The sequence below is a fragment of the Pipistrellus hanaki genome, assembly GCF_964339955.1.
Source record: "Pipistrellus hanaki genome assembly, chromosome: 5".
Taxonomy (NCBI): domain Eukaryota; kingdom Metazoa; phylum Chordata; class Mammalia; order Chiroptera; family Vespertilionidae; genus Pipistrellus; species Pipistrellus hanaki.
In genome coordinates, this window is record NC_140507.1 from 75,881,018 (window position 1) to 75,906,923 (window position 25,906).

Genomic DNA, 25,906 nt, shown 5'->3' on the forward strand with positions numbered 1-25,906 from the left:
TCTGAAAATTCTCACTGCCAGTCAAGACCTCCCTGGGCCCAGGGGGGAAGGCAGGCCAGCTGCTGAAGCCAGGAAGTGTGTGTGGGGGGGGGGGGGGGGGGGCATGGAGTGGTCAGAACCAAGAAATGACAGAGGAGCCTGATGGGACTGGAAGTGACTCGGCTGGCCCCCCCTGGCCGCAGGGTCCAGGCTAAGAGCTCTTAGCCCTCCTGCCTGAGCCAGCAAGGCACTCCTCTTCTGCGAAGCAGAGGCGTGGCTGGAGAGAAAGGCCCTACTGAGTGCCAGGACTTAGTTGCTGTTTCAGGAATGACAGGCCTTCGCGGTGATGTTCATATGCGTGTGAGGCCCTACCTCCTGGGTCCAGCCCGGCCTTTCCCGGGAAGCCTCGGCTGGAAGCCCTGGTGGGGGGAGGCGAAAACAGGGACCACACATCCCTGCAGGGCCGCTCCCCTGCCTCTTCGCTGCAAACCCGGGCTTCCAGGGGGAGGAAGGCCAGGCCGGCGGAATCGGAGCGGCAGCTGCTCCGGGCGGGCGGCCAACTTCCCCGCCCGCCAGCGCCCGCATTCCTGCGGGAGGGACCGCTACCTACTCGGCCTCTGAGCGGAGGCTAGCTGGCGCCCTCTCGTGGCCAAGCTGGAGACTGAACTTGACCATCACCGGCAGGAGAGGGCAGGGTGGAGCCCACAGCTGCTCTCCCACCTCCTGCCCTCCTCCTGCTCCCTCCTGAGCCCGGGTCCAGGAGCTCTGCTCCATCGCCCAACCGCTGTGCAACCCTGGGAAGGTCCCTCAGCCTCGCTGTGCCTCAGTGTCCTGGCTGCAATATTTGGGGCAGGGCGCGTCACCTTCCCGTGCCTGGGAAAATGGGGCCCGGGGTTAAGTTGCTGAGAGGATTAAGAGAGACAGTCCTGCCCTAACTGGTTTGGCTCGGTGGGTAGAGCGTCGGCCTGGGAACTGAAGTGTCCCAGGTTTGATTCTGGTCAAGGGCATATACCTTGGTTTCGGGCACATCCCCGCGGGGGGAGGGGGGGTGCAGGAGGCAGCTGGCCGATGTTTCTCGCTCATCGATGTTTCTAGCTCTCTATCCCTGTTCCCTCCTCTCTGAAAAAAAAAAATCAATAATATATATATATATATATATATATATATATATATATATATATATATATATATATATATATTAGAGAGAGAGAAACCGTCCTGATAGGGCCCACTGGCTTAGTCAGTGGTTGAGCTTTGGCCTATGACCCAGGAGGTCAAGGTTCCATTCCCGGTCTGGGCACATGCCCCTGTTTCTGTCTCTGATCAGTGGTTCTCTCATCGTTGATGCTTCTATCTCACTAGCTTTTTCTCCTTTCCTCTCCGAAATCAACAAATATATATATATATATATATATATATATATATATATATACCGTATTTTCCAGCGTATAAGACGACTTTTGAAAGAAAAAAAGTCAACCAAAAATCGGGGGCAAAAGACCAAAATTGCACAAAAATTACCTGCAGATCTTTTTTTTTTTTTAAATATATTTTATTTATATTTTACAGAGAGGAGGAAGGGAGAGAGATAGAGAGGTAGAAATGTCAATGAGAGAGAAACATCGACCAGCTGCTTCTTACACACCTCTACCGGGGATGTGCCCACAACCAATGTACATCCCCTTGACCAGAATCCAACCTGGGACCTTTCTGTCCGCAGACCGACGCTCTACCACTGAGCCAAACCGGTTTTGGCTACCTGCAGATCTTGACGGCAAAGTAAGTCTTTTCTTTGAAGTGGGGGATAGTTTTATACGGCGAATATAGGCCTAAACCTATGTTTTAACTGTAAAATAGGGGGTCGCCTTATACGCCGGAAATACGGGGTGTGTGTGTGTGTGTGTGTGTGTGTGTGTGTGTTAAGAGAAAGCCGGTCCCAGGGACATGGAACATGTCTACAGTAACTATCCACTCCAAAAGGACAAGGTTTTGTCTTGTTCACTGCTGTGTCCCCAACGCCTACAAGGCCAGGTACACAATAGGTGCCTCATACCCAGTAATTGAGCAAACGCTTATCATTCGTCTTTGGGGGGATCTGGGGTGGGGTGGGGTAAGTGGGAACAGTTGCATGAGATGTGAGTGCTACCGCTCACTCACCCCACCCCTGCTTTTGTCTCCATCCGTTGTTCATTGGTCCTATCCCAACAGGCACCCACACACACACCCTGTTTGCTTTCAGTGTTCCCTGTTGTCCATCAGCACCCAAGGGCAGCTTTTCCCTTCCTGGGACCCCCCCAAGTCAAACAGAAGCTCACGGAGCCACAGGCCTGAGCGTGCTTCCAAACAGGCGGGGAGGTGCCCACCAGCAAGGATCCCACTCGGAAGGCAGAGCCACTGCCCGAGGGAGCTCGGCCGGGAGAGGAAGTGGAAGGGTCTGTGCTGCTTGCCTTTGGACAACACCCTGTCCTGGACCTGGGAGGCCCCGGGACCAAGGAGGGGGCACACGGACACCTGGTGGGGGACAGAGACGGGAAGGAGAGGGCTCATCCCAGCCCGGGGAGAGCTGGACAGGACCGGTGAAGGCTCCCGGAGAGCCTGGGACAGCCGTGGAACATGCCCCCAGATGAAACCGAAGTTCTAGAACCTCCTAAGCCAGGGTCGCCTGCTTCACCAGTCCAGGCCTTAATTTGCTTCTGTTGATTCTTTGCTTCCTAAGAGATTGTTTACCACAGATTTACCCTCGCCGGCTTGGCTCAGTGGATAGAGCGTCAGCCTGCGGACTGAAGGGTCCCAGGTTCAATTCTGGCCAAGGGCACATGCCTGGGTTTCGAGCTTGGTCCCAGTAGGGGACGTGCAGGAGGCAGCCTGATTCTCTCTCATCATTGATGTTTCTATCTCTCTCTCCTCCCTTCCTCTCTGAAATCAATAAAGAAATATATATATTTTTTTAAGTTTTAAAAAATAAATATATATATTTTTATTTTATTGTTATTATTTTTTTAAAGAGCGAAAGGGCCTTGCCCATTCCCTTAGCTCATCTGCACGCCACAGGGCAAGTGGCTCACCCCCCTGGGGCCTCCGTTTCCTCATCTTTACCCCGGGAGCTCATCCTTACGTCCGCGCGGCTGTGAGGCTTACGTGAGTGAACACAGAGCACGTAAAACAGCGTCTGGCACATAGTAAGTGCTCAATAAATGTCTGAGGAATAAGTAGCTGGATGCTATCTGCCCCCCTTGCTTCTGACACACTTGGGTTGCCGGTGCTCTGCAAAGGCCTTCCGGGAAGCCAGCATTGACTCTAACGCACAGAAGGCGAGGAGGTTTAAGAGGAAGGCACCCTGAGGCCCAGTAGAGATTTTGTCTGTTGTGGGCACTGCTGTGTCCCCAGCATGCTAAGTAGGGCTGTGCTCCTGGTAGATATTTAATAAATCCTTGTTGGATAAATGTATATTATCGTTGGTTGGGGAGATCGGGAGCCCTCCAAGAGGCAAGACTCCCTGTTGGTGACAGGATGTAAGCTGACAAGGTCCTTGCATTCGAGGGGGATAGCAAGGCTGGTCCCCTACCCAAACGGTTTTCCTGACTTGTTTGGATGGCGATTATCAGTAGAATGAGAGCAACCTTTCATGGCTTGCCAAGAAGTCTGTAATTATCTACCGAGATTTACTGTACTAAGAAGTTGTCCTCCGGCTCTCTCTCTCCTTTAGAGATTAAGAGGAACAAAGGGCACGTGCCTCTGAACAGACCTCCTATTCAGTATTCTGTGTATAAAAGACGTTCCATAGTTAATTAACTTGCTACAGTTCCTGGATGGCCTGTAGTCCTCCCGACCCCGCTCTTCTGTCTTTCTTTCTTTCCTCAATTCCCACTTCCCTACCTCAGCCCGGTTCACCTGCCAGGACGGCCGGGCAACTCCCCGAGCTGGCGGCGCTGAGTTCCCCGAAGAAGGAAAAACCAGACAACCTTGCCTGCAAGCCCGCCTGCTTCCGAGAGGCAGACACCGCAAAGCGGGCTCTTCGTCTCTAAAGGGCTCTTTAAACAGCCAGGGGGAATTATTCCAGAACAGAGAGAGCTTCCTTCCAGAAATGCTTCAAGCCTGATGTGTTTTTGTCCCCGGTTTAATATGTGTAATTGGCCATTGGAAAAGGAGCCCAGAAGAGCTTGGCATGATTTAGGGACAAAGGACAACAACGGTCACAGTTTACCACGCATAACTGGCCTGCTGCAAAGAAGGAGAAAGATGCCGGTGCAGAGAGAGCAAGAGCAAAAGGCGTGGCTCCGAGGAGTGAGGGTGGCCAATGCTCCCGGAGGTCACTGACTCGATTCCGGCCGGGCATGCAGGAGGCAGCAGATGGATGGTTTCTCTCATGGAGATTTCTTTCTCTCTCTCCCTCCCTCCCTTCCTCTCTCTCTGAAGTCAATTTTAAAAAAAATTTTTTTTTTTATTTAGCCCAGTCATGGTGGCTGAGTGGTGAAGTGTCAGTCTATGAACCAGGAGGTCAGGGTTGGATTCCCAGCCAGGGCACATGCCCAGGTTTCAGGCTCCATCCCCAATGGGGGGCACCCAGGAGGCAGCCCATCAATGGTTCTCTCTCATCATTGATGTTTCTATCCCTCTCTCCCTCTCCCTTCCTCTCTGAAATCAATAAAAACATAGATTTAGCCCTAGCTGGTTTGGCTCAGTGGATAGAGCATCAGTCTGTGAACTGAAAGGTTCTGGGTTCAATTCCAATAAAGGATATAGTATGCCCAGGTTGCAGGCTGGTGGCCAATCAATGATTCTGTCTCTCATCATTGATGTTTCTGTCTCCCTCTCCCTCCCTTCCTATTTATATAATATATAAATATACCCTCACTCCATGGGATATATATATATATATATATATATATATATATATCCCAGAGGCCCGGTGCACAGGATCTGTGCACTGGTGGGGAGAGGGGTGGCCTTCAGGGATTGGCCTGCTGTGGGAGCAGCCACTCCTCCAGGTCAGCCGAGCAGCTGTGAACCTGCCCTCGGAGCAACTGCTCCCAGGAGCAGCTAGCTGCTCATCCTGGCCAGCTGTCTGGGGCTCTCACTGTGGGAGTGCACTGACCACCAGGGGGCAGCTCCTGCGTTGACCGTCTGCCCACTGTTGGTCAGTGTGCGCCTTAGCAACTGGTCCACAGGTCATTCTGGTCATTCTGCCGTTCGGTCACTGGACTTTTATTATACAGGATATATATAGCCCTCGCCAGCTTGGCTCAATGGATAGAGCGTCAGCCTGCGGACTGAAGGGTCCCAGGTTTGATTCTGGCCAAGGGCACATGCCTGGGTTGTGGGCTTGATCCCCAGTAGAGGGTATGCAGGAGGCAGCCGATCAATGATTCTCCGTCATCATTGATGTTTCTATCTCTCTCCTTCTCCCTTCCTCTCTGAAATCAATAAAGAAATACATGTTTTAAATTTATATATATATATATATATATATATATATATATATATATATATTTTTTTTTTTTTTTTTTTTTTTTTTAAGAGTGAAAGAGTCTGACTGAGCTGGGCATTTCTCAGAAGGTTCTATCATGGTGGATCCTGGGGCCAGAGACCTAAATGCCTTATGGCTGCCCCAGTCTGTGAGAGGGAAATGAACACATCACTGTCCCCGCCCCCCAATGGAGGCTGGGCTGAGAAGGGAGGAGCAGCCCGCTCTGCTCCCATTGGGTCTCTGGAGGTTCCCTCTCATGTCCGTTTAGATATTAACTCGGCCAGGACAGGCCAAGACAAACAGGCCGGAGCTGGGGCGGACAGGAGGACAGGCATCTGTGGCTGGGGCCCCACATCACCGCCCCACTGCCATGGACGTGCCCTGCTCCCTGAGGCTGGTTCTGCTCCTCTTGGGGATCGCCCTCACCCACGCTGAGCCACTGTGAGTCTGGGAAACCGAGGGCAACCTGCCCGCTGCCTACACATCTGTGGGGACCCCATCTGTCTCTGCTGTTGCTCCCTGACTGGAGCCCCGGGGCAGCCGTGTCTGTCTCCCGGCAGGTACATCCTGGTGGCCCCCCGAGTCCTGCGGGTGGGCAGCCCCGAGAACATCCACGTGCAGGCTCACTCGGACTCCCAGCAGCCCCTCACCCGGGCCCTTGAGGTGAACCTCACTGTGTGGGACTTCCCCATGAAGAAGAAGGAGGTGGCCAGGAGCCAGCTCACCCTCTCCCCGGAGAACAACTTCATGAGCCAGGCCTCGGTGATGGTACGGGACGGGCCAGCGCGGGTGGCCGCCCGGGGAGGCTCGAGGCCAGCAGCAAGGGTGGAGGCTGGCAGACTCCAGGGGGGATTTCCACTAGATACGCTAGGGCTGTGGTCGGCAAACGGCGGCTCGCAAGCCACATGCGACTCTTTGGCCCCTTGAGTGTGGCTCTTCCACAAAATACCACGGCCTGGGCGAGTGTATTTTGAAGAAGTGGTGTTAGAAAAAGTTTAAGTTTAGCCGAAACCGGTTTGGCTCAATGGATAGAGCGTCAGCTTGGGGACTGAAAGGTCCCGGGTTCGATTCCGGTCAAGGGCATGTACCTTGGTTGCGGACATATCCCCAGTAGGGGATGTGCAAGAGGCAGCTGATCAATGACTCTCTCATCGATGTTTCTAACTCTCTCTCTCTCCCTTCCTCTCTGTACAGAATCAATAAAATATATTTTTTTTAAAAAGAAAAAGAAAAAGTTTAAGTTGTTTAAAAAATGTGGTTCTCAAAAGAAATTACAATTGTTGTACCGTTGATATGTGGCTCTGTGGACTAATGAGTTTGCCCACCACTGGCCATCAGTGTTTCCCAACCTTCTCTCATGATGAGAATCACCTGGTGGAGTTGTTAAAACACAGATTCCTGAATCCCAACTAAGAAGTGCTAAACTAGAATTTTTGAGAACATATAGGTAAAATTGCATACCTAACTTAGTGCTCTGTATATAACATCTGTCTTAGAGCACTAGTTAAGTATACAATTTTACCTATATGTTCCCAAAAATTCTAGTTTAGCACTTCTTAGTTGGGATTCAGGAATCTGTGTTTTAACAACTCCACCAGGTGATTCTCATCATGAGAGAAGGTTGGGAAACACTGGCAATGATGCCTCTGTGCTCATTAATTGAGGCGCCCTCTGCTGGTGACTTGGAAAACTGACCATGGCCTGGATTGTATCTCCACTTGGAGGAATTGTCCTCGGGTAGGAGCACACCGCACAGCCACATGACTGTGCTCCCAAAGGCAGAGCTGGAGGGCCCCCGTCCAACCGACTCTCCTAAGATCTGGCCCAGGGCTCTGCTCCCAGGGACGGAGACCCCAGCAGGGCCTGAGGAGTGTGGGCGTCTCTCCCCAGATTCCCGACAGCCTGGTATACCCCCCACAACCGGGGCAGCAGCATGTCATCATCCGGGCATCCTGGGCACCCACCTCTACCTCCTCATTCATGGAGAAGGTTGTGCTGGTGGCTCCCCATGCTGGCTACATCTTCATCCAGACGGACAAGACCATCTACACCCCTGAGCACACGGGTACCGCCTCCGGGCGCTTGGCCTGGAGCAGACGTTGCCTCTCACCCCCAGCCTCCCCCAAAGGCCCAGCCTATCCCACCTGCCTAGGTCCCCCCACTGCCCAAGATTGTGGTGACTACAGCCCCTCTCCAAACGCTACCCAACACTCAGAGTCCTCCCCCCTCCTCCTCCAGTTCAATACCGGGTGCTCACTGTGGACCACAAGATGGATCCTGTGACCAGGACATTCACTCTGGACATCAAGGTGGCCCCTGTTGGCAGGGCGGGTCCCGGGCACTGGGGTTATGGCGTGTGCCGAGGGCCTGGGAGCATGAACCACCACCATTCCCACCCGCTGTCCCCACAGAACCCGGAAGGGATCACTGTGATCAGCCAGGATCTGCTGGCCAGCAGAGGAATGTTCTCGAGCTCCTTCCACCTCCCAGAGCTCATCAGGTGCCCGACTGGGAGCCCTAGGGACAGAGGGCAGCGGGGGATGGGGAAGGGGGAGGGGGCCCCTCAGTCTCCATCTCTCCTAACTTTCTGTGCCTCAGTTTTGGGACCTGGAGCATCGAAGCCAGTTACCAAAGTGCAGCCAAGCTGAAGTTCAAAGCAGCCTTTGACGTGAAGGAGTACGGTGAGGGCGCGGTGGGACAAGCCGGAAGCAGGGCTGGAGACGCAGAGGAGGCCTTGTGGCACACCTACTGGGTGCCAGGGCCTGAGCGGGGTGCCGGTGAACAGGGATGCCTGTTCCAGTCCTGGGGGGTGGCCAGAGTCACCAGGGAAGGAGCAGGACAGGGAGGGGATGAGGGGAGGACGGTGAATTGCTGAGGGTGTCCACTGCCTTACCTCCACCCAGTGCTCCCCTCTTTTGAGGTCCGGCTGACCCCAAAGAAGAGCTTCTTCTACCTCAGTGATGAGTCCCTGTGTGTGGAAATCAAGGCCTGGTGAGTCTCCTTACTCTTAGCCCGGCCCAAGGACCACGGACACCACAAAACTGAAGGGCAGTAAGAAGTGGGTCACCCCTATAGCACCTGGGGCTTAAGAAAGGCACTTTCTGACACCCATCAGATATTCCGGGTCACCCACATTGCCCCACGAGGTTGTACAGACCATGTCTGCCACCTGTGAGGTTGTACAGACCGTCCCTTCAGGCTTGTGGGGTGGTACAGGCCACCTTGTCTACCTAACCGGGCGCACCGCGTCTCGTGGCGTGGACCACCTCTGAAGGTCCGCGAGGTTGTACAGGCACATCTCGTGAGGTTATCCAGATCACCTCTGCAGAACTGTGAAATTACAAATGCCGTATCTGCTGCCTGGTGGGGTTCACTGACCATCTCCACAGCTCTAGGAGGTTGTATCGGCCACGTTGTCCACCCAAGCTTGTAAGGGCCATGCCTGCCACTTCTTAACATTATACAGACCATTCCTGAAGCTTTATCAGTCTGCACAGGCCACCTCTGCCATCCCACGGGCTGTCCAGACTCCCACGTGGCTCCAAATGGTTGTACAAGATACCTCTGCCATCTCACGAGGTCTCTCAAGTCACATTTACAGCCCAACAAGGCGTTGGGGGACTTCTTTGTCACCTCCCAAGATTCTGTGGGTCAGCCAATGAAACCTGAGTTTCCAGGGGCCGCCTCTGCCCCTCCCCCCATTTCACAGCCATCGTTGCAGCCCCGTGAGGTCACACAGGCCATCTCTGCAGCCACCGGAGGTTGTGCGGTGCTTCAGAGCCAGCGGAGCGTCTCTTTATCCCCCAGGTATATATTCAACAAGCCCGTGGACGGACATGCCCTGGCCATCTTCGGGCTGAAGCTGGATTCCCGCCGGATCACCATTCAAAGTTCTCTACAGAGGGTGGAGGTAACCGATTCAGACCCCTCCCCAGCCTCCCTCCCCCCCTCCCCCCAGCTCTCCTTCACTTCCCCAAGAAACCATCTCCTCTCTTCTCTACTGCCCTGAGAGCAGATCTCTAATGGCCAAGGCCAGGTCTCCCTCCAGAAGGACACTCTGATGGCTGCATTCCAAGGCCCAGAAGAGGACTTCATAGGGGCCTCCATCTATGTCAACGTCACCGTGTTCTCCTCAGGTGCTGCCCTCACCCAGGCCCATGGCTGAGTTCAGGACACTGTGTCCCTTCCCGGCCCTGACATCCTGCCCATGTGACCTCCGGTGACCTCCTGCCTGCGTTTCCTCATCAGAGAAACGGGGACATGCCGGAAGGGCTGGCAGGAGTGGAAACTGTGTTACTGTCTTCCCCCTGTCATCGTCACCAAGATGGGCCTCCGGTCCCTGCAGCCCTGCCACTCCCCCAAGAAATTAAATTTGCTCCACGGACTTCATGGTCCCCCTCTCTCCACAGGGGGTGAGATGGTCCAGGCTGAGACCTCAGGGGTGAAGATCGCCCGGAACCCATACAACATCAAGTTCATCAGGACACCCCAGTATTTCAAGCCGGGAATGCCCTTCCTTTTCAGGGTCAGGGTCTGGGGTCACTCTGCCCAAGGACTCAGGGGCCCCACCCTCAAACAGCCACACCCACTCTCAAACAGCCACACCCCAGAAATAAAAACCCACACTGGATTCACCTGCCCTCAGTCTTTCTTAGAGTTGAGTCCATCATGCCCCCAGATTAATCCCAAAGTCTCCTCAAGTCTTAAGCCATGTCTTCCCAAAGCACAGTGAGGGCTCCAGAATGTCTCTATGGGAGCTTAGGAGCCACAATCAGGCTGGAACATGGTGCTCACAGATTTATCTTGGGGCTATATTTCATGCTGTTTTCTCATACATTCATTTGGGGTGGCCTTGGGATGTCTGGTGGGCATTATTTCAGTCCTAGTCCTGCTCTGTTTCTCCCCCCTCCCTTCCAAGCCCTCTATGCCTCCTCCTACCTCTCCACCCCCAATCCCACCCAATACCCAGGGCCACCACATATAGATGTGTGTGGCAACGCTCTAGGGGTGCCGTGTTCATAAAGACTCATGTGTGAACGGTATCCCTGGTGTTGCTCAGTGCACAACTGGCACAGCTGTCCCAGGCAGTCCCATCTGGGTGGCACTCACAGCTCCCACCTCTCCCAGCAGGCCTGTCCTTTGTCTCACCCCACGTTCCTCCTCAGGTCTTCGTCTCAAATCCTGACGGGTCCCCAGCCTCCCGCGTTCTCGTTAGCTGCCAAGACCACAAAGCGTACACCTCAGACAGTGGGGTGGCCACTCTGACCATCAACACAGACACGAAGATGAAGCAGCTCCCTATCCTGGTACCAATCCCCACGGGGCAGAAGCGGTGGGGTTGTGTCAGAGGGAAGGATGGAGCGTTAGTTGCCCATCCATCTCCCAGGTGGAAACGAAAGAAGATCTCCAGCCGGAGGACCAAGCATCGGCCAGGATGACAGCGTGGCCTTACTCAACTCAGGATGGGTCAGGGAACTTCCTGCACATAGAGGTGAAGACATTTGGCACAGAAGTCGGCAACAACCTCCAGCTGAGCCTCAACACAAGGCATCTGAACACTGAAGCCAAGAACCAGATCACCCATTTCACCATCCTGGTGAGGGACGAGGACCAGGGCTGGAGTCAAGGAATTCTTGCCCTGGAACAGTCTTGGGTAGCTGAGTTGGAGGAACTATGAACAATGGCGTGAAGGTGGGACCCATCTGGGGTAGGCTCAGGCCAAGGAACGAAGCAAAGGGACTGAGGAACTCTCTTGTGGGCTGGTCCTACCCTTCTCATCCTTGGCTTCCCCTGTTTTTAAGGTCCTGAGTAAGGGTCAGATTGTGTCTACTAAACATCAAGTAAAAAGTCAGGGGAGTGTCTACACGTCAGCCATCATCGATGTGACTTCAGAGATGCTGCCCTCCTTCCGCATCCTGGCCTTTTATTTGCTGCCCAAAGGAGCAGGCCAGGACCCTGAACTGGTAGCCGATTCCATCTGGATTGATGTGAATGACAGATGCATGGGGACGGTGAGCCAAACTCCCGGAAGTTGTACATCACCATCATAAAGTTCGGGAGAGGGTCTGTCCAAGTTCAAGGGCTCCCAGCCCAGAGGCAAGTGAGTGTAAGAGGAAGAGATGTGGCTTTAAAGGCTCAACCTAGAGATGATGCGAGGAAATGTGTGGAGCTGGAATTGGTCTGGTGCAGTTCCCTAATGCTCCATCAGAGTTGTAGGGAACCTGAACCTGAAAGTGAACTTGGGCTCCTGGTCAGGGTGGCTCAGTTGGTTGGGCATTGTCCCATGCACCAGGAGGTTGTTGGTTCAATTCCTGGTCAAAGGCACAAGCCCAGGTTACAGGCTCAATTCCCAGTAGGGGGGCATGCAGGAGGCAGCCAATTAATGTTGTACTCTCACATCAATCTTTCTCTCTTTCTCTCTCTCTCTCTCTCTTTCTCTCTCTTTCTCTTATTCTCTCTCTCCTTCTCCCTTTCTCTTTGAAAATCAATAAACTAAAAAATAAAATAAAATAAGTGGGGTTGAGGAAGCCCCTTGGCAGTCTATAAGCCTTTTTTATGACATACCTATTTTTCCTGGCTTAGCTGAAGGTTGGCTTAAATAATGAAGATTCCTTCGGTTCTTTGGAGCCCAACACCAAGGTGAAAATAAAGGTGACAGGTGATGCAGAGGCCACAGTGGGGCTTGTGGCCGTGGACAAGGCTGTGTACGTCTTGAACAGCAAAGACAAGCTCACACAGAAGAAGGTGAGTACATCATGCGCATTTGGGTCAAAATGTTGCCTGGACATTCTAGCTAGAGCTTCAGTCTTCTTCAACTCCAAAATGCAACATCAGCGGTTGCAAGGATGCAAGTAGCTAGTGCACAGCATAGAGACTGCCAGGTGGTGAGGACTCAATGAATGGAGGATAGTGTGAGCATTATTGCTTGAGCCAGCAATTACAGTGCATTATTGCTCCTTCCCTGGAGGGTCATACAGGCTCCAAGTCCAGGCTCCTCTCTGGCCCCCCAGGTGTGGGATGTGGTGGAGGAACACGACATTGGCTGCACCGCAGGCAGTGGGAAGGATGGGCTTGCTGTGTTCAAGGATGCTGGCTTGGACCTGAAGATGAGCACAGGGATGGGCACCTTGGCAAGCTCAGGTACAGGCAGGGTGGGAGGTGGGCAGGAATGTGGCAGGGGTGGGGGCAATGCTGTCTAGTGGTTAAGAACATGGGGTTTGGCATTGAACAGATGGGCTAAAATTCAGGATCTTGGCACTTCCCTTGGGCCAGTCACATTTCGAGTCTGAGTTTCTCTGTCCATAAAATGGGCATAATAATACGAGTAACTCGCTCTGTGTTAGTTAAGGTATAGATTTGTCCGTATGAATCAGAGATAAAATAATAGTAATTCAAATAAGATATGTGTTTATATCTCACTCAGTCACCCTCCAGAGGTCATTCTGGGACTCGGGCTGCTTCTAGCTTGTTGTTCTGCCATTTTCCGAGATAGCACCTCATCAGAACCTCTCTCCAGGCAGTAGGATGAAGGGAAGAGGGAATGAGAGGACCCGGCTCTCACATTCTTTGGCTGGTGCTCAGTCACATGGCCCCACCTAGGCCCAGGGGAGCATCCTGGGAAATGTACTCTTCATTCTGAGCGATGGGTAAAGGTGGAGGTTTAGTTACTACAGATGAGAGGAGGATTGTGGGTACTGGGGACAACGAGGGGCGTGTTCTCTCAGCTACAAAGAGTTATCTCATGAGCTTCTATCTACTGCAAACTCGGTACCTCTATATGCACGATTCCATTGGTAGAACTCTATGCTTCCACTGATTGTACTCGCTTTGCATAGCTGGAGAAAGTGACCCCCAGCGCCCGGCCGGTGTTGCCCAGGGGTTGAGTGTTGACCTATGAACCAGACGGTCACGGGTGCATCCCTGGTCAGGGCACACGCCCAGATTGCAGGCTCTGCCCCCTGTAAGGGAAGTGCAGAAGGCCAATTGATTATTCTCTCTTATCATTGATGGTTTCTATCTCTCTCTCCCTCTCTCTTCCTCTCTGAAATCAATTTTTTTTTTTAAATAACTCCAAGAGAAGTTATGACTTGTTGAAGACTGCATAGCTTTTCAGTGGTGAATCTTACGCATGAGGTACCCAGGGAATGAAATGAGTGACGGCTGTAACGCACTGGGCATACAATGAACTTCACCGAGGGTGTTGGCAATGATCTTGACTCTTGTCCTCATTCTTCCCTCTGGCCTCCAGACTGGCTCTGCCCCCAGAGCCGCCCTCCCAGCCGCCGCCGCCGCCGCTCGCTGAAGAGCCTGGAGACCAAGAAGAACGCAGGTCAGAGCGACAGCTGGATGACCCCTCTTGGCTCCCTGGCCTACCGGATTCATCGGGGCTTAAACAGAAAACTGAACCCGTGCTAGGGACTTCAAGCAGGGAGGGAGGGATTTCACCCTGGGAATTCGGTGCTTTCAAAAGTACTTGACCGGGCTAGAGGAATGGAAGTGGAAGGCTGCCCACTGGGGCTCAGGATCACCCCACTGCGGTGCTGGAATCTCAGGAACCGTCTGGCAGTATTTCTCGGGAGACAATGGAACATGGAATTGTCCCCACGAAAACACCACTCAGCCTGGGGCCCGCTCACCAGCTACCACCGCTGCCGGGGAAATGCTCTCTGCTTCTCTTTCGCAAGAGCATCTCGGGGGCGGAATCCAATTCCATCCAGAACTCTAGCAGCAAGGGAGTCTGGGAAGCCTGGTTTCCAGGTGTCAGGTAGAGGAGGGAAGGCAGACAAACGGAGAAATCGGTGCTGAGTGCCAGTGGGTAGCGTTTAGCCCCGGGTCTGGAGTTCAAGGACCGTGGAGGCACCGCTGGCTGGTGTTAGAAGCATGCATTCTACGAGCATGGGATTTTTCTGTCTCTTTGAGCAATGCTAAGACTTGGTGGAACTTAATACAAAATAATAATAATAATAATAATAATAATAAGTAAACTCTAATAAAAAATCAAGGTAAAACCCTAATCTAATTTACCCTAACCCAAGGTAAAACCCTATGGAATTTGGTAATTCCATACCAAAAATCATGCTAACCTTTTGGGCAAAGTTTATCGTATGAACTGCTGTTTTATTGATGGCACTGACCTGTCATATTATTTAACTATGGATCTTCTAACCGTGTTGTGTGGTGGACAATAAGATTTTTAAATTGCTATTGTTTTATCTCTTTTTTTTAATAAATTTTATTGATTTTTTTATAGAGAGAAAGGAAGAGGGGTAGAATGTTAGAAACATCGACAGGAGAGAAACATCCATCAGCTGCCTCCTCACAACCCCCACTGGGGATGTGCCCACAACCAAGGTGCATGCCCTTGACTGGAATCGAACCCAGGACCTTTCAGTCCACAGGCCGACGCTCTATCCACTGAGCCAAACCAGTTAGGGCTATTGTTTTTTTTTTTGTTTGTTTGTTTTGTTTTTAATATATTTTTATTGATTTTGTACAGAGAGGAAGGGAGAGAGATAGAGAGTTAGAAACATCGATGAGAGAGAGTCATCGATCAGCTGCCTCTTGCACACCCCCTACTGGGGATATGCCCGCAACCAAGGTACATGCCCTTGACCGGAATCGAACCCGGGACCCTTCAGTCCCCAAGCCGACTCTCTATCCATTGAGCCAAACCGGTCTTGGCTATTGTTTTATCTTTAAGTGCATTCCTTAGGTTTGCTTGACGGCGAGGTTTATGTTGTTTACCAATACATCATGAGAATTGGGAGCCGAAGTGGCATCTTTTATACATAAACATGGCGTTACCCACCTCATGGAGAAGGACAAGGAGGAGGCAGGGAGGGGAGGAGAGGAGAGGGGAAGCAGCAGCAGCCTGGAGTCTAGTCCCAGCCCTGCCACTGTGAGGTGTGTGACCCTAGGCTACAGTGGGCAGCAAACTGCAGCTCGCAAGCCACCTGCGGCTCTTTGGCCCCTTGAGTGTGGCTCTTCCACAAAATACCACGTGTGGAAATGCGATTGAAACTTTGTGGCCCGTGCGAAGTCTGTTTTCGGCTCTCAAAAGAATTTTCAATCGTTGTCCTGTTGATATTTGGCTCTGCTGATGAATGAGTTTGCCGACCACTGCCTTAGGCCAGGGGTCGGACCCCTCTGTCACTCAGCTTCCCCATCAGAACTCCCCCTATGGAATCCATGAGAGCCTTTAGAAGGAAGACACGGGCAAAGTGCCAGGACCCGCCTCTGCAGGAGTGAAGGCTAACCAAGGCCCCGGAGGCACGCACTGAGGGGGGGGGGGGGGAGGCACCCAGCTTCCTCAGCCCCTGCTCAGCCCGCCCTGTCCCTCTGAACCCGGCCCACAGTGAACAAGTTCAACACCGACCTGGAGCGGAAGTGCTGCGAGGCGGGGCTCCGGGAGAACCCGGTGGGGCTGTCCTGTGAGGAGAGGACCCGGCACGTCCGCCCTGAGCCGGCCTGCGTCGCCGCTTTCCTGAGCTGCTGCCAGCTGTCTGCCAACCTGACCCGGAAGGCCCTGGAGGACGAGCTGCTTCTGGGCACAAGTGAGGGGGACCGGGCGGGAGGCAGGGGGAGGGGGCCTGCACCAAAGGGCCTGGAGGGCCATGGGGTGAACGGGGAGATGGGGCCACGGGGGAGACACCCAGGGGGAGACGCCAACAGCGATGCCAGCCCACGGCTGCTCCCCGCAGCGGATGAGGACGAGGACTTGGAAGACTTCTTCCTGGACGACCAGCCGGTCCGGACTTTGTTCCCTGAAAGCTGGCTCTGGAGGACGTTCACTCTGCCGAAGAGTGAACTGCGGTAGGAACACGCTCTCCTCCTCCCCCCGCTCCCCCCCAACCCCCCGGCAGCATCTGGTCCCCGGCCCATCCACCAACCAGTGGACGTCCATCGTGGCCAATGCCCGCCCCCCGCCCTGTGGTGCCACTGAGTTCTCAGCATAGTCCATGGCGGCCACCGCCCCAACGGGAATGCAGACCCAGTGGTTCCCCCCGAAGGAGGACCCTCTCGTGAGGATGCCTCTCCCGGGGTGGCCCATGCACCCCTCCGTAGTGTGGCCACCTCTGGACGGAGGCTCTGTCCAGGCAGCACCTTCTCAGCCACACCCCTGCCCTGCCTCTCCCAGGAGGAGCGTCTCCCACCACACCTTCGAGGTGAACCTGCCAGATTCCATGACCACGTGGCAGCTCGTGGCCATCAGCCTCAAGCCCGGGAAAGGTGACCCAGCGAGCCCCACGCTGAGGGAGCGCGGACGCCCGGCCCCAGCCGGGGCCGCGGGCTTCTGCTCAGCCTCCCCACTGTCCGTCTCCCGGGTCTAGGCCTCTGCGTCTCAGAGCCCTTTGAGATGACCGTGAGGAAACCGTTCTTCGTGGACCTGAAGCTGCCCTTCTCCGTGGTCAGGAACGAGCAAGTCCAGATCCAAGCCGTGCTGTACAACTTCCTGAACCGCCAGGTCAAGGTGAAGCCCCCGGCCCGCCCTTCTGGCCGGAACACCTGCCCGCGGTCTCACAGAAGGGGGTGGGGGGGGAGGGCAGGTGTCATGATTCGAAAGGACCAGCGACATGGTGGCCTTTTTGAAAGATTTCTAGGATATTTTATTTCTTTTTTCTTTTATATATATATATATATATATATATATATATATATATATATATATATTATTGATTTTTTTTTACAGAGAGGAAGAGAGAGGGATAGAGAGTTAGAAACATCGATAAGAGAGAATCATTGATCAGCTGCCTCTTGCACACCCCACACTGGGGATGTGCCTGAAATCAAGGTACATGCCCTTGACCAGAATCGAACCTGGGACCTTTCAGTCCACAGGCTGAAGCTCTATCCACTGAACCAAACCGGTTTCGGCTTTTTTCTTCTTCTTCTTTTTTTAAACATATTTTTTATTGATTTCAGAAAGGAAGGGAGGGAGAGAGAGACATCAATGATGAGAGAGAATTATTGATCGGCTGCCACTGGGGATCCAGCCCGCAACGCAGGCACATGCCCTGACCGGGAATGGAGCCGTGACCTCCCAGCTCATAGTTTGATGCTCAACCACGGAGCCACACCAGCCAGGCGAAGATATTTTTTATTTTTATTTAAACCTCTCAATAACCCCAGCAGATGGGTGCCATTATTGTTCTTTTAGAGATGAGGAAACTGAGGCACCGAGTGGTCAAGGGGCTTTCTGAGATCACCCAGCACATACATGACAGGAGGGGTTTGAACCCAAACAGGGTCTTTGCTATCAACCCCTAGGCCGGGCTGTTACCTGCTCAGGATTGTCAGGTCGGGGCAGGAGGGCAGTGTGACACCAGGGACCTGGGCCACCCATGCACCCGGACCCCTCCCCTACCTGCCCTGCCCAGGTCCGCGTGGAGTTCCCCCACAAGGAGCCGCTGTGCAGCGCGTCAAGGCCAGGAGCCCCATCCCGCCAGGTGGTCGTCATGGCCCCCACCTCCACCAAGGTGGTGCCTTTTGTGCTTCTCCCACTTGAGACAGGCAAAGTGGATGTGGAGGTCAAGGTCGTGGGCTCCGGGCTCCAGGACCATGTGAAGAAGGTGCTCCTGGTCCAGGTAATGGGCCCGCCCACGCCACGCTGCCAGTGCAGACAGAGGCGCTTCCCCTGTGAGGGCATGGGAGGGACAGGTGGGCCCAGGGCCAACAAGCAGGCCTCCCAGAGGGGAGTGAGCTGAGGGAATAGATTTGAAAAAGTTCAATTGCAGAGCCCCCACTTCACAACGTTGGAGTCAGACCTGAGTTCGAATCTTGACTCTTCTGTGTGACCTTGGGCAATGCCCTTAACTTCTCTGAGCTTCCATTTCCTCATTTTCAGAATGGGGGTGATCATCATAGCCATGCATAATCAGAGGCGATGACCCATCAATAGTACTCTATTTTCTTAACATGACTAGGTCTTACAATATAGCGCTTTAAGAATATTAACTCAGCCCTGACCGGTTTGGCTCAGTTGGCCTGCGGACTAAGGGGTCCCAGGTTCGATTCCGGTCAAGGGCATGTGCCTTGGTTGCAGGCACATCCCCAAGTGGGGGGTGTGCAGGAGGCAGTTGATCGATGTTTCTCTCTCATAAATTTTTCTAACTCTATCCTTCTCCCTTCCTCTCTGTAAAGGATCAATAAAACATATTTGAAAGGAAAAAAAAAAAAGAATATTAACTCATTGAGCCCTCAGAACAACCCTACCAGGTAGGAACTATTATTATCTCCCTTTTATGAATGAGAAAAATGAGGCACAGAGAGGTTAAGTAATTTGCCCAAGACCACACAGCTAAGGAGTAGAAGAGCTGGGATTTGAACCCAGATATTAGGGCTCCAGAGTCTGCGTTCTCACCAGCTGAGCAAACCTTCCTCTCACTGTCATTACAATTGTTATTTTTGCTATTGTTTTTTAACTTGCTTCCTCCTTGCCTCCCACAGGCCGGGGGCAAGATAGAAAAAATATCTCATAGCTTCGTCCTGAACCCCCAAGGTTTGTGGAGTCTGCAAAGGGCATGTGGGATCCGGGGGACATGCCAGGGCAGAGGGAGGCATTAAATGAGGTGCTCAGTCCAGCTCCTGCTGGGCTCGGGGCCCTCTGACCTCCCTCGCCCCAGAGCCTGCTTGTCACAGAAGGTTGTCTCTGCTCAGGTCGGCCCCAGGTGGAGCGGGTGCCAAAAGCAGACTTCCTAAACAAGATGCCCAACACTGAGGCAGAAGTGTTTGTCAGTGTCCAAGGTGCTTGGTCCACAGCTGGCTTCTGGGGAGGAGGGGAAGGTGGAGATGGAGGGGACGGCGGGGGAGGAGGGAGCTGGCTCCCTTAGGGCCGCCTGGGCACAGGAGGGGCTGGGAGTGCCCGTGTGGAGTGACCAGAAAGCCTTGGTGGCTCAGGCCATTCCCAAGACGACCCTGCCCACCTGACAGGTGACATCCTTGGCGAGACCATCCTGGGCAGCCTGACCTCCAGAGAAACCCATGAGCTGCTGAGGCTCCCGACTGGCTGCCCCGAGCAGACGCTGAGCAGCCTGACGCCTGTGGTCATCCTGACCCGCTACTTGGACGCCACGGGCCAGTGGGGCAAGGTCGGGGTGGAGCACAGGGACCAGGTGATGAAGAATATTGTCAGCGGTGAGGCCCTCCTGTGACCCTGAAGAGGGTTTCTGGGGCTCTGTGGGGGGGTGACGAGGGTATCCCCAGGTTTGAGGGCGGTCCCATGGGACCCTCCCAGATGATAACACCCAAACTCTGACTCCTCTCCCAGATGGCACCCTGATGCCAACCCCCAGGGGACCCCTAAACAGTGACCGCAAAGAGTCATCTCAAGGTGACCCCTAGATTGCCCTTGAACTCTGCAGCCCCAGGTAACCTCCAACAGTGACCCCCGGGTTATTCCTTAGCCTGGACCCCCTGGCAATCTAACAACAGACCCCCTAGTGTACCCCCAAAGCAGCAACCCCCCAAGGCTGTTCTATTCAGACACTGTCTCAGATTACACCCAGTCAGTGCCAAGCCCTGGGTCAACCCCAGGGAATCAGCAGAAAGTTCCAGAATAATCCCAGTTACACCTGAATGCTGACATTTCCTGAAGTGACACCCAAACCTCCAGGTAACAACCAGAGATGAAGGCCTCTAAGCCCACCCAGAGCCCTCAACGTAATTTGGACATCGAACCCCCTTTTCCCAGTTACCCCCAGACCCTGACTCTCCATTCAGGCACCCTCACCAGTAATCCCCAGGGGACACCCAGGCATTGTCACCCCGATGTCACACTCAACAGCAAACCCTCAGGTAACTTCAGAGAGAGTGCAAGCAGCCAGGTTCAGAACGTACCTGAGAGGCGTCCCCACGAGACTACACCCATGAGTGTCCCCCTTGAGTCTACACAGACTCACTGAAACCTCTAGTTTGCAGTCAAAAAGGAGCCCACATTCCCGGCCCAGCTGGTGTGCTTCAGTGGTTGAGCATCAACCTATGAACCAAGAGGTCACGGTTCAATTCCTGGTCAGGGCACATGCCTGGGTTTCGGGCTCAATCCCCAGTAGGGGGCATGCAGGAGGCAGGTGATCAAGGATTCTCTCTCAACACTGATGTTTCTCTCTCTTCCCCTCCCTTCGTCTCTGAAATCAATGAGTGAACTGACGATTCTCGGGGAAAAGGGGAGTGGGGGGTGCAGGAAGAGACTGAACTTAAACTGTGCACCTATGGATGAGGACAATGCGGGGGTGGGGAAAGGGCAGAGGGTGGGGTGGGAACCTGGTGGAGGGAAGCAATGGAGCGGGGGGGGGGGGGGGGGGATGAGGAACACTTGTAATAATAGGAACAATAAAGATTTATTAAAAAAAAAAAAAAGTGCCCAAGGAGTGGCCCCTCAGGTACCACCTTTCCTGGGTTTCACCTCCCACGATCCCTCTGAGCGGCAGCTCCCAGCCTCACCCCTGCCAGGTGTGGGTGGTCTCCCAGGTTTCTCCTGGACACGTGCACTCTACCCTGGGGGTCACGCCTGGCTGCGACCTGCATTTCCATCTGTCTGGACCCTGCAGCTCCCACGTTATACGTGTATAAGTCCCCTCCTCCAGGTTGTACATGGATGGCATGCATCCCCAAGCCACTCCCACACCCTGCTCCTCCAGATGATCCCTGCTCCAACCCCACCATCAGCTCTCTGACTCTCCTGCCAAGACCTCCTCCACCTGTTTCCCCAGGATACACCCGGATGCTGACCCACCGGAGCGCAGACGGCACCTACCACATCCACCAGGGGAAGCCCGGAAGCACCTGGTAAGGACAACGCTGGGGTGGGGGGAGGGCGGAGGAGGGGAGCTCAAGGGGCCAGCCTGGGGCTTGATGACCCCGGAGCACCCACGCCGTGGGTCCTGGGCAGGCAGCCTGCGGGCCCGCGCATTGCACACACGGGGCTCAGCGTGAGGCCGTGGGGCCCACGGTGTAGATGCCTGCAGAGTGGGGCTGCCCCTGTCCAGAGCCCCCTTGGCTGTCCTTCCCAGTCTGCGCTGGCCCCTCGCCCTCCCCACAGGCTCACGAGCTACGTGTTCCGAGTTTACGCCCTGGCCTTCTCCACCGCGACCTTGCCTGTGATTGACCAGCACTCTCTCTGTGGCATGGCCAAGTGGCTCGTCGCCGAGAGGCAGGCCGAGGACGGGCAGTTCTTGGAGAAGGGCCCCATCATCATGGGGTCCATGCAGGTGCCCACGCCCCAACCCCTGTCTCAGTTGGTCAAACAAAAACCCAGGGCTCCGCCCGGTGATGGGGGAGTCTCAGGCCCTGCCCTGTGCTCGGGTAGAAGGAAAGAAGCAAGCAGCCGAGGCCCAGCGCCCAGCACTTTCTGCCCTTGCTCCGGACCACCCTGAGCTCGTTTACAATGTGAGGAAAGCTGGAGGTCCATCTGGGACCCCATCTCTCCCTCACCCTCACGTCCAGCAGCCGTCCATGCTGGCCCTCCTCCCACTGGGCCTGAGTCCTCCCTGGCCAGCAGCAAACACGCCCGTCCCTGCCAGGTTTCCTCCACGGGAGCCTCAGAAGCAGCTTTCTCACAGACTGGGCAGTCTCTCCTGCTCAAACACCTTCTGTGGCTCAAGTTGCCTTCAGCAGCGTCTCTACTATAACTCTTCTGTATCTCTTCGCAAGCCTCTCCCCTCACTACCTCTGGCTCATGGGTCCCTCCAATTCACCTCCGTGTCTCTGCCTATGCTGCCCTCTTTTTTTCACCCAGCCAAATCGTATTTTCTTATTAGATTTAACTCAGACATCGCCTCCTCCAGGAAGTCTCCCCTTAATGCCAGCCCTGTACCTGTCTCTATCATTGCATATTACACATGTTATTCATTCACTAGGGGCCCAGTGCACAAATTCATGCACCTTGAAAGGAACTGTGGGCCACTAGGCTGTGGCGGGCACAGGGGCCGGTCTTGGCCCCTCCTCTGCACCCCCACTCAGCCCCTCGTATTGCAGCCCCCAGTCCCCTGTCTGCCAGCAGGCCCACTCTCACCACCTCTGCTCCCACATGTTGACTGCACAGAGCAATTGGGGCCAGCCCCAATCATCCCTCAGGAGTAGGGGGAGGTGGAGAAGCCCTCAGGGGCAATGGGCCGGCAGCCGCCACTCACACCTGCTGACAGCACCGAGTGATCAGGACCAGTGCTGGGCACCGAACAAAGGAAGGCCCAGACCAGCAGCTGGAAGGCTCCAATCGGTCCTGACTGCCTGCCAGGCCTAGAGACCCTACCTGTGCATGGATTTCATGCACCGGGCCTCCAGTGTTAATATAACCAATTATGTAAATTTAAATATAAAACCAACCTCCAGCAGGTTTAGAGATGGCACTCTATGAATCAAGTCCAGTCATATTTTTAGACGGGGAGGACAGTGATAGCACTTGCTGAACCGAAATTACCATCAAAGTTCAAAAAGCTGCCCTCGCCAGTTTGGCTCAGTGGATAGAGTGTCGGCCTGTGGACTCATTCCCTGGTTGGGGCTCATGTGGGAGGCAACCAACTAATGTGTCTCTCACATCGATGTTTCTTTTTTTCTCTCTCTCTGTCTCTCCCCATCCCTAGCACTCTCTAAAAATCAATGGGAAAAAAAATATCCTCAGGTGAGGATTTACAACAACAAAGAGCTGACCATGTTCATTTAAATTTTTTAATGTTCTTATTGATTTCAGAGAGTAAGAGTGAGGGAGAGAGAAAAACATCAATAATGAGAATCATTGATCAGCGGCCTCCTGCATGACCCTGACTAGGGATCCAGCCCAGAACCTGGGCACGTGCCCTGGCTGTGGGAATCAAGCCATGACCTCCTGGTTCACGGGTTGATGCTCATCTACTGAGCCACACTGGCCAGGATGATGATATTCGTTTAACCACAAGCCACTCTGATTTAATTCAGGACTTCCCAAAAGAAATGCTCTATCAGCCATGCATGACCTGACTCTGGTGTATGAGATCAATTTAAATACAGTACACATAAAAAAGCCACGAGACGTGTGTGATAAATGAGGCCGTAGCCAGCCATTACTCCTTAATAGCTTTTTTGAGGTAAGCTATCAAGTCTGCCCTTCTGCACTCCTCTTAGTGAGAGCAAAGATCATGTTTACTTCAGGGATGTACTTCTTGGGATCCTCCAGCTACTCCGTCAGTGTGGCCTCTCCACAGGCGATGTCTTGGGATCTGTGTGAGAAAATCCAGGGGCCTGTCCTGTCTTTCACCCAAATAGACCAGAGAGAGAGAGAGAGAGAGAGAGAGAGAGAGAGAGAGAGAGAGAGAGAGAGAGAGAGAGAGAGAGACATTGATGTGCAAGAGACACACCAGCTGGTGCCTTCCATGTGCACTCTGACCAGGACCAGGGTTCAAACCTTGACCAGGAATTGAACCTGCAACCCTTCAGTTCATGATGCTCTAACCACTGAGAAAAACCAGCCGGGGTTCACTATCACCCACTTTTAAGTCTGCTGCATACTCTGTGCCCTTGGCTCGCTCACCACTCCTTCATAGCACATGGCACGGAGGCTCCCGTTCATAAGTGAGCATCCCGCTTTCCAAACTGACCCTCCGTTTCCTTCTCAGTAAGTGCAGCTGCTGCAAGAATGCTCTGAGGTGGTGTAGCGAGCTTGGCACAGCACTCCCTATGACTCTGCTAGTTCTTGATAGTAAGGCAGATCCCACACAAGCAAATCTCAAGATTCTCTCTGTCTCTCTCTCTCTGTCTCTCTCTCTCTCTCTCTGTCTCTCTCTCTCTCTCCCTCTCTCTCTCTCTCTCTCTCTCTCTCTCTCTCTCTCTCTCTCCCCCTCTTTCTTTCTCTCTCTCTCTCTCTCTGACTCTCTCTCTCTCTCTCTCTCTCTCTCTCTCTCTCTCTGTCTCTCTCTCTCTCTCTCTTCCCCCTCTTTCTTTCTCTCTCTCTCTCTCTCTCTCTCTCTCTCTCTCTCTCTCTCTCTCTCTCTCTCCCCCCCCACCCTGCCCTCAGTATAATTCAGTCCAGAGTTGAGCACCTGGGAACTTTGTAAGATCAGGCAGGAGAGGTGGGGGAAGGGTCTCCAAGAGGCTCAAGGGGCCATGGGTGTGTTCTGCATCCACAGGGTGGCTACCGAGGCTCCGAGGCAGACGCAGGCCTCACAGCCCTTGTTCTGATCGCCCTGGATGAGGGGAAGGAGCTGTGCGGCCCGGAGATACCGGTAGGACCCAGGGAGGAGGGCGAGGTGGGATGTGCAGGGTGCCCTATCCCCCGCACCCAGGGATCCCCCACCCTCATGTTCCTCTCAGTGCATCCCTCTCTTCTCACTCCCAGACCCCCTTCCTCTGACCACCTCCCTCCAGCCTCCTCTCTCTGACTCTCTAGGAATTGACTGCCAGCATGAAGAAAGCCAGGGCCTTCCTGGAGAGACGCCTCCCTGACCTTCAGAAGACCTTTTCCGTAGCCATAGTGTCCTATGCTCTGGCCCTCGCGAAGAGCCCTCGGGCCAACGACCGCCTGGACAGCTTTGCCAGCCGCAGTGAGTGTGTGTGTCACTTCATCTGCAACTGTCTGTTCACCAGTCCTGGGGGCGGGGGGGGGGGGGGGAGACTGTGTCCAGCCATGTATGGCTCGTCATCTAGTGTCGATTGAACACCTACGGTGTGCCAACCCTTGACCTCAGACCCTGAGAAACCAGGGTGAACCAGATTCTGTGGTCACTGCCCTCCAAGTCCCCGCCACCCCTGGGGAGTCAGGCAGAAGACAAACAAATGAACAGAAAATTAAAAATTGAGATAAGCCGAAACCGGTTTGGCTCAATGGATAGAGCGTCGGCTTGGGGACTGAAAGGTCCCGGGTTCGATTCCGGTCAAGGGCATGTACCTTGGTTGCAGGCATATCCCCTGTAGGGGGTATGCAAGAGGCAGCTGATCGATGACTCTCTCTCATCGATGTTTCTAGCTCTCTATCTCTCTCCCTTCCTCTCTGTACAAAATCAATAAAATATATTTAAAAATTGAGATAAGTGCTGAGATGAAACATATGAAGTGGGTGGGAGAGAGGATGAGGGGAGAGAGGTATGGACTGGGGGGCTTGGGAGGGCCTCTGTGAAATAGGGGACCCTCTCAGACTAAATGAAAGGCGAGAAGGCCCACCTCTGCGAGAGATCAAGGGCATTCCAAAGCAAGCAAATGGCAGGTGCAAGTGTCCAGATGGACGTGGGGAAGAACTTGGCAAGGTCAAGGACAGAAAGGTCATTAAATGTGGGGCCCTGGAAGGCGTCTGCCTCCTGGCCTGCTCCATCTCATCCTTATTCCATCCTCTGCATTCCCCAAGGCGAGAGGAGTGGAGTTAGGAGAGCTCCCTTTCAGTGGGGCTGGAGGGACCTGGAGCGGCTTCTCCGTGGCTCAGTTTACCCATCACCAAATAGTTAGAGTCTGTCTCTTAGAGCCATTCTGAAAACACCATGTCCACGTGCCTCCTCAAAGAGG

At 53.8% G+C, this 25,906-nt stretch overlaps 2 protein-coding genes across 6 annotated transcripts in view; one reads left to right on the forward strand and one right to left on the reverse strand.

The window, feature by feature from the left end:
- The first annotated feature begins 5,744 nt into the window (after positions 1–5,744).
- Positions 5,745–25,906, forward strand: part of LOC311623504 (complement C3-like) — a 30,742-nt gene continuing 10,580 nt past the window's right edge. For all 5 annotated transcript variants that reach the window (XR_014795158.1, XR_014795159.1, XR_014795160.1 and 2 more), the window contains exons 1-28: positions 5,745–5,887; positions 6,007–6,214; positions 7,337–7,511; positions 7,685–7,755; positions 7,858–7,946; positions 8,045–8,127; positions 8,350–8,437; positions 9,254–9,356; positions 9,462–9,582; positions 9,856–9,971; positions 10,612–10,752; positions 10,833–11,042; positions 11,248–11,457; positions 12,029–12,190; positions 12,457–12,586; positions 13,695–13,775; positions 15,802–15,999; positions 16,147–16,258; positions 16,584–16,675; positions 16,777–16,916; positions 17,824–18,030; positions 18,893–18,944; positions 19,103–19,189; positions 19,376–19,579; positions 21,154–21,229; positions 21,483–21,651; positions 24,541–24,636; positions 24,801–24,954. Coding sequence is in view for 2 of the 5 variants with exons in the window: in XM_084885643.1 (XP_084741769.1) it covers positions 5,817–5,887; positions 6,007–6,214; positions 7,337–7,511; positions 7,685–7,755; positions 7,858–7,946; positions 8,045–8,127; positions 8,350–8,437; positions 9,254–9,356; positions 9,462–9,582; positions 9,856–9,971; positions 10,612–10,752; positions 10,833–11,042; positions 11,248–11,457; positions 12,029–12,190; positions 12,457–12,586; positions 13,695–13,775; positions 15,802–15,999; positions 16,147–16,258; positions 16,584–16,675; positions 16,777–16,916; positions 17,824–18,030; positions 18,893–18,944; positions 19,103–19,189; positions 19,376–19,579; positions 21,154–21,229; positions 21,483–21,651; positions 24,541–24,636; positions 24,801–24,954 (3,646 nt within the window). In the remaining 3 variants the exon portion in view is untranslated. The remainder of the gene's footprint in view (positions 5,888–6,006; positions 6,215–7,336; positions 7,512–7,684; positions 7,756–7,857; positions 7,947–8,044; positions 8,128–8,349; positions 8,438–9,253; positions 9,357–9,461; positions 9,583–9,855; positions 9,972–10,611; positions 10,753–10,832; positions 11,043–11,247; positions 11,458–12,028; positions 12,191–12,456; positions 12,587–13,694; positions 13,776–15,801; positions 16,000–16,146; positions 16,259–16,583; positions 16,676–16,776; positions 16,917–17,823; positions 18,031–18,892; positions 18,945–19,102; positions 19,190–19,375; positions 19,580–21,153; positions 21,230–21,482; positions 21,652–24,540; positions 24,637–24,800; positions 24,955–25,906) is intronic.
- Positions 15,183–25,906, reverse strand: part of DNMT1 (DNA methyltransferase 1) — a 113,653-nt gene continuing 102,929 nt past the window's right edge. The window contains exon 37 of the mRNA XM_084885657.1: positions 15,183–15,254. Coding sequence (XP_084741783.1) covers positions 15,198–15,254 — 57 coding nt within the window. The 3' untranslated portion in view covers positions 15,183–15,197. The remainder of the gene's footprint in view (positions 15,255–25,906) is intronic.